At 50.9% G+C, this 11,527-nt stretch overlaps 1 protein-coding gene across 1 annotated transcript; it reads left to right on the top strand.

Annotated features, from left to right (window-relative positions):
* Positions 1 to 8,194: 8,194 nt before the first annotated feature.
* On the top strand, positions 8,195 to 10,753 carry LOC124684995 (arginine decarboxylase 1). Its single transcript, XM_047219263.1, has 2 exons — positions 8,195 to 10,530; positions 10,563 to 10,753. Exon 1 carries the CDS (start codon positions 8,386 to 8,388, stop codon positions 10,498 to 10,500), a length of 2,115 nt encoding a protein of 704 aa, XP_047075219.1. The 5' UTR covers positions 8,195 to 8,385; the 3' UTR covers positions 10,501 to 10,530; positions 10,563 to 10,753.
* Positions 10,754 to 11,527: the final 774 nt, after the last annotated feature.

The raw sequence follows: 11,527 nt of genomic DNA, 5'->3' as shown, positions 1-11,527 counted from the left end.
TTGTATCTTTTGTTTCCCATACATTCCTAGGAAGCGTGGGTTCACGCAAAGATTTTTGTCATGTGCATCACACATCGATTGAAGAGCGGACTTCTAGGACTTCCCAATAAGGTAGCTCCCAAAATATAGATTTCTTCTTCCACATCAGTAGCGTGTTCGACGAGTCATTCGGAACAGATTGTCGGCGATGACCCTTTCAAATATTACTTCTAGATCCTTGATCATACCAAATACATATTTTGAGTGTGGTGGATAGGCTTCTTCCATTGATATTCCTCACCTTTGAAATGTCTGCCTTTCTTTCTTACGGCATGATTCTTGAATAAATCGATAATGCCCCAGGTACACAACATTCTTACATTTATCAAAATATACCTTCGATCTCATCTTAATAGTGCGTGCATACATTGTATCCCTTGTTTGACTGTCACGAGGAAAGGTTAATAAGATCGAGACAAATCATCGATAGTTACGAACATCAACGCTCACTCGTAGGTCAAATTCCTCATGTTTGTGCTCATCCACACACGTACACCTTTTAAAGCCCACAATTGTAAGTTCTTCAACTAATGGCTTTAGGTACACATCTATTATGTGTGCTACTTTATGTTAGGATGATTATGTGTGCTATGCTTATATATCTTGATATGCACATCTCCATACTGTTTTATGCGAGAGAAATATTTAATAAGCTTTCTCGCCATTGACAGTATAAAGCGCGGGCGTGCCAGTATACAATTGTATACAATTTAAATAACACAAACACAAAGATCATGTGATGGAAACTTGTAGTTTTCATTAACTTTTGCAGATTACATACAAGTTATATTACATATCCTCTGTGTAGCATCTGACATACAAGAGACGATTGTGTAGTTCTCAACTCCTAGAGCCTCGAGAGGACTTCTAGTTAATTACATCCACAGTTTATATCTATGGATAACCTCCGATTATACTGCATCAAGTGGTCATCATCATCATCGACTCTAGCTCACATCTGCCAAGGCATATGACATGCAAATATTTGACAACTTAATTCAATTGCAGCCACATCAACAAATCATGGATGCAACGCCAAATCTAGCACCATATTCAGAAAAAAGCCTCAACGTAGATGTTCGGCCTCGTCGGTCGCGAACAATATTTGTCCTGCCTCGTCGGTCAGGATTTATATGCAGGTTCCGGCCTCGTCGGTCGCGGAAAAAAGGTGTGTCCCGCCTCGTCGGTCAGGATATATATGTGGATTGTGTGTAGATTCCGGCCTCGTCGGTCGCCGAAGAAGAGTAGGTTGTACTGAATCACAGGGCTGATGTGAATCGTCGCTCTATAATTTGTTGATCATGGGTCTTTGCTTATTCCAATGTAGATGACCACGTTTTTTCAAACGTCACATGCATATGCCCCCTTTTTAGAGAAACTTGGAGGCTATCTGGCGTATGTACATGGGAGCCTCTCAAATAGACAGATGTACTTGTATTTCTGAAGATTTCCGCAAGTTTTGAGATGCCACGAAATATCATGAGACTCTCATTTTGCGCTACAAATGCACCGGCGGCGATGTAAATCGCGTAGAGCCTGTCACACCACAATCTTGTAGACGGGATGATAAAAAGTCTGCGGCGGCGACGTAGATCGCGTAGAGCCGAAACAAAACTGATTTTGCATATAAGATCATGAATATCATCGGCGACGACATGAATCGTGTAGAGCCGAGATAACACCAATTGTGAAGATACCATCGGCGGCGACATGACTCGCGTAGAGCCGAGCTAACACCAATTGTGAAGATACCATCGGCGGCGACATGATTCGCGTAGAGCCGGGACGACAACAAATTCTCGGATCGAAACAAGCGGCATCCGTGGCGGTGATATAAATCACGTAGAGCCACAAAACACCATGAACCTGAAATACTGAAAAAGATATAAAGATGTTGCATGCTACCTCCATGCACTATACTCACCAAGTGACGCCATTGACTTGTGACTTGAAGAAGCCAGCCGATGGAGATCGGAGATCGGCAGGGGCAAGATGTAGATGCGGGGCGTAGGGTGGACTGGAGTGCAGGTGGATCGAAGCTATGTTTATGATGGTGGAGGCGAAATCACGTATCAGTATGTTGCAAGTGTGTCTCTAACCTCTTCTGCGCTCACATTGTGGGGCTTTTTATATTACCAGTCTACGGCCAGTCATAGATGGAGATGAAGAGATAAGTATGACCTGCGCCCCGGCCGCAGTTGTTAGCGAGAAGTTTGAACTGCTCCGCTTGGTGAGGCGCTAGCCGTTTCAATCGATGTGATTATCTTAAACATGTACCGTATACATACGTCTGCATCTCATGGCCAGGCCTGAGTCCAAAAACGTGTGCATGTTCCAAACTAGCTGGCCAGCTGATACAAGTGGTTAACATCTGAATTTCTTTGCTGCCAACTAAATAAACAAATCAACTGTCTGACGCATTGCATGCAGCTGCTGTAATTGCATGCATATCACGGCTGATGACTTAGCCAAAATCACCTTGCCGTGACACCATTGTCACGTGATTCATTTGCTCCTTTTTGACCACTAAATATTTATATATATAATGCTCAACAAATTTGTATTACTATAATTTTTCTGTCAGCAGTGACGTATGTCAGACTTCATAGTACCTTATGACCAAAACACCATCAAACACATGGTTGTTTCCTAAAGATATTGGGGGAGCTTCTCATGTTTCACAAATGGTGCACTTTGCATTCAAACGCAAATTCTCCAAGTGCACACATTATGGGGGAGCTGTCGTAATATCTTATATGGAATCAAGGTTTAGAGCTTATCATAATATCTATTTGTGACTCTAGCTCGGTTTGTCATCGTATACCAAAAAGGGGGAGATTGTAAGGGTATTTTACCATTATCCATTATTTTGGTAACGATGACACTGTGCTAAAGTATTTAGCCTAATATGTTTATAAGGATAATCTCAGGTATTAGGCAATGAGGCGTAAATGGTGTATCAGAGGAACAAGAAGGCTAAAGGAGACCCCCCCACTTCGACAACAATCAAAAAGGGTCTACAGGAGAAATCCGGTCTGCAGCCCGGTCCAACCGGGCCAGCGAACCGGCCAGTCCGGCGTGCTGGCCGGTCAACCGGGCGCCAACCGGGCTTCAAACGAAGAGCCAGCAGATCCGGTTGCCGCCCGGTCAACCGGGCTACTGACCGGCAGGTCCGGCGCTCCGTCCGGTCGACCGGGCGCCTACCGGGCGCCAACCGGCCACCAACCGAAGGAGCGCCAGGACGACGCAAAGGGGATCCGGTCGCTGATCCGGTCTGACCGGCCTCACGACCGGGCTCTCCGGTCTGTGGTCCGGTCAACCGGGTTTGTCGAGGAAAATGCTGAGGTGGCAAATGGCAACGGCCAGATTTTGAAGAACACTATGAATACCCCTTCTCCTACCTTGGAAGGGTTAGGCAACATACTACAAGCTGTTCTTGAGCTCTCTCTCTCTTACTCCATTATTAGAAACACCAAAAGCCTCCGATCTCCCTCCTCCTCCACCCAAACTCAAATCCCTCCGGGAAATCACTAGAGGAGGACCCGATCTACTGTTCTACCAAGCCAAATCTCATTCCCCCTTGTATTCATCGAGAAGCTTGCTTCCTAGGGTTCCTTGGAAACCCTAGGTGGGCAAGAGGAGTCCGGAAGCATCCGGCTGTGGATTTGCTCCGGGCAAGATTGTGAAGGTTTGGAGGCTACCTCAAAGTCTACCACAAGTGAGTGAGCTATTCCTTCGTGGGATAGGCTCCGGAGAATAGGGTGAGCCTTCGTGGCGTGGGGAATCCTTCGTGGGACCTCCACCCCTCCAAACGTGACGTACCTTGTTGCAAAGCAAGGGAACACGGGAATACATCCTCGTCTCCGCGTGCTATCGGTTATCTCTAACCGAACTCCTTACTTGTGATTTAAACTGCCTGAGAGAGCCTTCGTGCTCGAGATAGTTGTATCTTCATATAGGTTGCTTCACCTAGTTTGCATTAGGCTCACCTTTATATTCCGCAAAGCCTAATATTGCAAAGAAAGGATTAAAATCTGTAGAAACCTATTCACCCCCCTCTAGGTTTACCATCTCTATACTTTCATAGGTTTAATTTATCATCTCAATTTATAAGGTAAGATCATGCATTAGACATGATCAACTATTCCTCACTAACCTCTCTTCTCTATTATTCCTCTCAACACACTTACTTAGATCACCCAACTTGTAATGATCAAAGTACTGGACTCATAATAATTCATTAGTGAACCATGGTTCTTTCTCCAAGATCAAGTATACGTCCATATACTTGGTCTACACTTTTAACTTGAGTCTCTTGGATAGGTAGGGTTTCTCTAGGGTTTATGATCATTAACAAGTTGTAATGATCACAACACTTGTCTCTCTCTTGGATCACTAGGAAAAGAGGTTCTTGCTTACTATCAAGTATTAGCTAGGTCAATTAGGGTTTAATACTTGACTCTTATTACTTCTAGCATTAGTTAATATCAATGACTTATCTCACTAGTATAGAATTTGAATCTTAGCCTAGGGTTATACTCAATGGATAATATAAACACATAGATGGTCCTCTCCTTTCTCAGAGATTTATTGGAAATGAGTTTGAATGGACATGATGGAATAATCAAGGTTGATAAAGAATGAATATGAATGTCTTTGGCTTGGATTCCATATTGTAGTTGAAAAGATATATCATGTGAATCATTGTAGGAATATTTATTTAGTAAAAGACATGAAAAAGATAAGTAAAGTATAGTTTCTTGTTAAATGTGTTCTTTGATTTATAGTTGAATAATTATTCATGTGTTGTTGTAAGGAATGTCATGTTGAGATTCTTTATAAGATCTTATAATTGACCCTTACTTAAGGTGTTGTTTGTTGTAAAGCTAATTCCATTTGATCTAGCCCCTAGATCAAATCATCTCTACCCAAAACAGGGTTTTAGCAAATAACACAGCGAAGTTTATAGCGCTTGACTTGATGATCTACTTCAATTACAGCAAGTCAAGTGAAACTTCAGTTAGTGTGGTAAGTTTTATTTGAAAGCGCAAAAATTTCTCGGATTTTCTATGCATGAATGCAATGCACACTTTGGTGTTGTCTCATTTTGTAGCCTCTAAACCTGGGATCTTACAGCCTCTCCCCCTTAAACTGAACTTCGTACCGAAGTTCGAACGCTCTCATTTTTCGGAATGTGGAACTGACTTGAACAGATCACGATCCTTTCAAACTTCTTGATGATCTCAATAGATACAATTGGATATATCCCTTGTTCAGATCCTTCCAGCAATCTTCTTGTGTCTCGCACTGATACTTTCTTCAATTTCTATGATTTCTTCCAACACTCTAAGCTTATAGTCTTACTCTCCAAAGATACTAGAATTAGGACATCTTATTGTACTAATGGACTTTACTAATGGTTGTGATGATAGCTTCCTATCTGGGTACCCAAAACTTGGTTCTACCAGCTACGGTGATCCAAAGCTTAATTCTAAAAGAATTGTTTAAGATAAGGTATTGTTTCCCTTACTACCATAATTATAGTAATGGTACTAAGTAAGGTATACACAATAGGCATGGTCTTGATGGTTTATATCTCAAGAACTCATAAATAAGAACTTGTGTGCTAGTGAATCGACGACGCCCCGAGTGACACAACCGATATCAAAGAGGATCTAGCAATACTCGAGGAATCACAAAAGGAACCACCGAGCTTAAATCTTTACTCCGGTTTAACCACCTTCATAGATGCGCTGACCAGGTCTTTGGTAATAGGCAGAAGGATTATTGGAGGAAGATGAAATCTACCAAGTGGAGTCTTCTTCTCTTATGGATTGCTTGCCTTCTCAGATATAAATATAAAGAATTATATTAACTTATCACATTTATTCCACCTGACACATTCACTATCACCATGAACATAGTCACCCCGTGCCTACTTTTCCATATACATGAACTCATTTATTTCTTATTAGCTGTTTACTTTTATGCACTTTACTTTATTGCACTTTCAATACTCCAAGCTCTTATCAATCACACTCACCGCTTTCCATTTCAATTATTGCAGTCAAATTCACCTAAAACTTGTGACACCTTGGGAGCGACAGAAACACCGCTGATAAACATCCTCCTACGCTCCTTGTTGGGATACGATATAAAAACTGAAAATAATATTTTCCGCGAAAATATAAACGAACGACCCTGTTGTTCTTGCAAGCCATCAGGGGTCATGAAGACTGTTGTGGCACTACGTGAAGCACGCCCGAGCCGCCACACTGGCAGGTCCTGCTTCGTGAGGCCGCCTTGCGGGGACCTCGCCCTCGTCTTCCTAGATCTCATCCTTGTTTTGATTTTACAAAGTGGTCCGCTATGCTACAAGTGCCCTATAGAGTTGCTTGCCAACGGTGCTCGGTTCTGCTACCATCAGAAGCCGATGATGGTGACAGCCAAGGTTCGCTATGCCGCTGCGTTGGGTGGCGGTGCTGCCGGTTGTGCTGTTTTTTGTTTTCTTTTCTTTTGTTGCGGTATTCTTCTATTACAATGAAGCAACCGTTACCGAATAGATTGTTGGATTATACGGTGTGTTGGGCACTCGCTGCATTCTCGAGGCTGGGTGATCCCGAGGAATTGCCCTCGGGGTGGCTCAACATTGTTCTTAGATGAATGTTTAAGTTGGATTTTTTCTTTTGGCCTAGAGAAGTGTAAGATTAGAATGTTGAAGTTGGACAATTTTTTCTAGATATGCCGCTTATGTGTGGGTGATCCTCTGATCCTATCCCGGGCAGCCCATCGCGCGCAAAAATCCAGCGGAAAATGGAATCCACCTAGCCATTGGAATTCAGGATAGCGTGCGAACTAGAAAAGCAAAGCATTTGCACCCCGCAGTTCAAAGCCCCTTATCCCTCTACCCCTCGTGACACGACGATAACGCTCGGTGTATTTGGTCCGCGGGGAGGGAGCGAAATGCGAAAAAGCGTGCGGTCAGCCGTCGACCCGAGCGGGCGAAGGGAGGTAGCAAGCGCGCGGCGTACAGCTCGCACGGTCAAAGGAGTGGCAGCAGTCAGCTCGGCTCGGCTTGGTTCCCACGGAGTAGTGTCTCACTGCTGACCCTACGTACACGCCTTGACCCGGCCTGGTTTTTTTTTCTGGTGGGCCGGCGCGCGAGCTGTGAGCCGCGGGTCCGCCCTGCGCCGCGCCGCGCTGATCTGAATTCTGACGTGACCACGCGAGCGAATCCCAAACCCCGCATCAACCGCATACAAAGCCGGGCAGAAGTCCGATCTGGGGCGTCTCTCCGCCGTCCGATCCTAGAAGGAACGGTCCTCGACGCGTCTGCCGCCCAGCAGCGGCGCAACGGGACGAGGGAGGGATCAAAGAACGTGAGCCTCTTGTTCATCGAGGGCTCCCCTCCCCTGGAAGCATTCAACCACCACCACAAGTCATGTGCGTTCGGCGCTGCACTGCAACTGCAAGGGCATGGGTCGCGATGAGCGGCTCCTGTCCACCGCCCAACAACCACGCGTTTCCGTTACTGACGCCTGGGCCCCGCAACTCCAACGCCAACGCCAACGCCGGCCGGGGTCAAACCGCACCAACTACCTCACGCTCGCCTTCGCGGACGGAGAGCTGTGACTGTTTTTCCTTCTTCACGCGAGATGGGCCCCGCGGCGGGCCGGGCAGCGGGCCTCCTATAAAACCGGCGCCACGCACAGCCGTAACCCTCACCACCACCACCACCGCGCTCACGCAGCTCATTCGTTTCCCATCTCATTCGTTCGTGAGCGCCAGCCTCCCATTCTCCCCACACAATCCCAACCCTAGCCGCCGCCGAGTTCTCGCCCGTCGTCACCCCGCCGCTCCTCCTGAACGCCGGCGTGGGGTGCCCAGCCTCCACCACCGGCGACGCCACCCTCCCCGCCGCGCGCCCGAAACCCGACTGCTCCGTTTGCGGGGGTAGCCGGGGCTCCGGCCTCGGCGGCTTTCTAAGCCCCCTTCCTTACAACAGGATCATCCAAAATCCCGTCCTAGACTTCTTCTATCTCCCGTTCCAGAATTTCCTCTTTTGGCATCAGTAATCCTGCGTCGGAATCAACAAACTCCTAGATTTCGATTCTTACAGTATTGCTAATTTTTCTTCATTTCCTTGTTCTTGTTAATCGATTATTAACAGATCGATCGATCCGTTAGCCTCGCCTCACACCAATTCATTTTTTCCTTCGTCCGCTAACATCAGCACCACCAGACCAGAAACTGAACAGAAATTACACCAGCAGCAGAAAAAAAAAACAGATTCCTGACTTTTTTTTTAATTCAGTGGATTAGCTTTCTCCGGCTGTTTCCGACGAGATGCCTGCGCTAGCAGTGGAATCCGCCACGGCACCCGCCGTCGCCGCGCACGCCTTCGGCGCGAGCGCGTGCGACGCGGCGCGCTTCGCCGCGGCCCCACTCCTCCTGGGCCCCACCGAGGTCCCCAAGCCCGACGCGGCCGCCTGGTCCGCGGACCTCTCCTCGGCGCTCTACAACGTCGACGGCTGGGGCGCGCCCTACTTCTTCGTCAACGACGACGGCGACATCGCCATCCGCCCGCACGGCGCCGCCACGCTGCCGGGCCAGGAGATCGACCTGGCCAAAGTCGTCGCCCGCGCCTCCTCCGCGCCCGCCACCGGCGGCCTCGGCCTGCCGCTGCCCCTCCTCGTGCGCTTCCCGGACGTGCTGCGCCACCGCGTGGAAGCCCTCAACGCGGCCTTCCGCTACGCCGTCTCCTCCACCGGCTACCGCAGCCGCTACCGGGGCGTGTACCCGGTCAAGTGCAACCAGGACCGCTACGTGGTCGAGGACATCGTCGACTTCGGCGCGCCCTTCGGGTTCGGCCTCGAGGCCGGGTCGAAACCCGAGCTGCTGCTCGCCATGAGCTGCCTCGCCGCGCGCGGCAGCCCCGACGCCTTCCTCGTCTGCAACGGCTACAAGGACCTCGAGTACATCTCCCTCGCCCTCGTCGCGCGCACCATGGGGCTCAACACCGTCGTCGTGCTCGAGCAGGAGGACGAGCTCGACATTGTGGTGGAGGCCAGCCGCCGCCTCGGCGTCCGCCCCGTCGTCGGCATGCGCGCCAAGCTCCGCACCAAGCACGCGGGCCACTTCGGGGCAACCTCGGGCGAGAAGGGCAAGTTCGGGCTCAACGCGGCCGAGATCCTCTCCGTCGTGGCGAAGCTCAAAGGACTCGGGATGCTCGACTGCCTCCAGCTCCTGCACTTCCACATTGGGTCACAGATCCCCACCACCGCCCTGCTCGCCGACGGCGTCGGCGAGGCCGCGCAGATCTACTGCGAGCTCGCCCGCCTCGGCGCGGCCATGCGCGTGATTGATGTTGGCGGCGGACTTGGCATCGACTACGACGGAACCCACTCCGCGGAGACGGACATGTCCGTGGCGTACAGCCTCGAGGAGTACGCGGCGGCGGTGGTCGCGGCGGTTGGCCGCGTCTGCGACCGGAAGGGCGTGCAGCACCCGGTCATCTGCAGCGAGAGCGGCCGCGCGCTCGTGTCGCACCACTCGGTCCTCGTCTTCGAGGCCTTCTCCGCGTCGGCGCCGGCGTCCAACCTCGACTCCGCCACGGCCTACCTCCTCGACGAGCTCACCGACGACTGCCGCGGGGACTACCGCAACGTCATGGCGGCCGCCGTGCGCGGCGACTTCGACACCTGCGCCGTGTACGCGGACCAGCTCAAGCGGCGCTGCGCCGAGCAGTTCAAGGAGGGGGTGCTGGGCCTGGAGCACCTGGCCGCCGTCGACGGGCTCTGCGAGATCGTCGCGCGCGGCATGGGCGTGGCGGAGCGGCCGCGGACCTACAACATCAACCTGTCCGTGTTCACCTCCATCCCGGACATGTGGGCCATCGAGCAGCTCTTCCCCATCGTCCCCATCCAGCGCCTCCAGGAGCGGCCCAACGTCGACGGCATCCTCTCCGACCTCACCTGCGACAGCGACGGCAAGGTGGACCAGTTCATCGGCGGCAGGCACAGCCTCCCGCTGCACGAGCTGCCCACCCACGGCACCCGCGGCTACTACCTCGGCATGTTCCTCGGAGGCGCCTACCAGGAGGCCCTCGGCGGCCTGCACAACCTCTTCGGCGGGCCGAGCGTGGTGCGCGTGTCGCAGAGCGACGGGCCACACTGCTTCGCCGTGACGCGCGCCGCTCCTGGCCCGTCCTGCGCCGACGTGCTCCGTGCCATGCACCACGAGCCCGAGGTCATGTTCGAGGTGCTCAAGCAGAGGACCAACGACGGCGCCACCGCCGCCGCGATCGCCAGGGCGTTCGGCGCAATGCCGTACCTGTCCTTCGACAACGAGGCCGCGGAGATGGCGAGCAGCGGCATGAGCAGCGACTCCGAGGGGTCGGCTGCCGGCGCCGCGGAGGATGATGATGATGAGTGGGAGTTCATGCGCGGGCTCACCGTGTGAGACCGGGAGCTTTGCTCCATGGCCTCCTGTAGCCAGCCCTACTGGTCAGGCTGTCAAACAGCAGCAGCTGCCAGTGTTGTATCGTGTCATGGTCGAGTCGTCTGGCGTCTCGTCGCCGTTTAGTATCGCCGGAGTCTGTTTTTGGCGCCATTTTTATTTCACAAGCGTCAGTCCACTGTTTCCCTTATTAATCTGATGAATAAGAAAAAAAGGACTAGTACAATTACCAAGTTCAAGTTTATTTCGATTATCATTTGCTTGTTCTTTATTCCCATCTGAACTTTGGCTGTTGTTGCTCACCGAGATGATGAGGATGTGTGGACTGAAATCCCCTTGATCTCCATCCTCGTCTATAAAGAAGCTTTCTCTCCTCATCAAGTTAAAAGTTGCAAAAAGAAACTGTGCGGCTGTGCTGCTTTCTGTGATTCTTTCGTCCTTGTGTGTGGCTGCTTTCGAATCATCAATCTGGAAACCTCGAGCAGTGCTACCATTTGTCTTACTACCTTATGCTTTTTGGCAAAGGTCACTCTGCAAATATTCCGTTATCATCTGCACGAGCTAGAAGAGGAGGGTAGCACGACGCAGAGGTTTTCGAGGCGAGCTAGATTGGACTTTTGCCTTCCTAGGATATGATGAAGAAGAGGCGGGAAAGAAACGGTCACCTGCCTCTGATGCTCTCTCGGATTACCATTTCTATTTCTTCACTAGATAAGATGCCTCTTCGTTGCTAGATGCGTCGATCGCTCCTGTTCAGTGCACCGCAGGCCATTGCCTCCTCTTGTTTGCAAGCATTCTTCGGTTAGGGATCGCCAAATAAACCTAAAATATATTCGATTCCCTCTGCTACGGCTGGTGCCATTGGGGGCGGTAGCAGGGGCGGTATTGCCCGGCGCGGGGCGAGAGAGAGGCGAGAGAGGGGCGAGACGAGAGCGGGAGGCGGCGGCGCGGGCGCCCGGCGGTCGGCTACCGCCTGCGTTGGGGGCGAGAGGGAGGCGGGCGAGAGGCGGGCGGCAGCGTTGGCAGCGAG

Source organism: Lolium rigidum, chromosome 1 (genome assembly GCF_022539505.1).
Source record: "Lolium rigidum isolate FL_2022 chromosome 1, APGP_CSIRO_Lrig_0.1, whole genome shotgun sequence".
Lineage (NCBI taxonomy): Eukaryota > Viridiplantae > Streptophyta > Magnoliopsida > Poales > Poaceae > Lolium > Lolium rigidum.
Note: the sequence above shows the minus strand (reverse complement) of the source record. Positions and strands in the feature narration are given on the sequence as shown.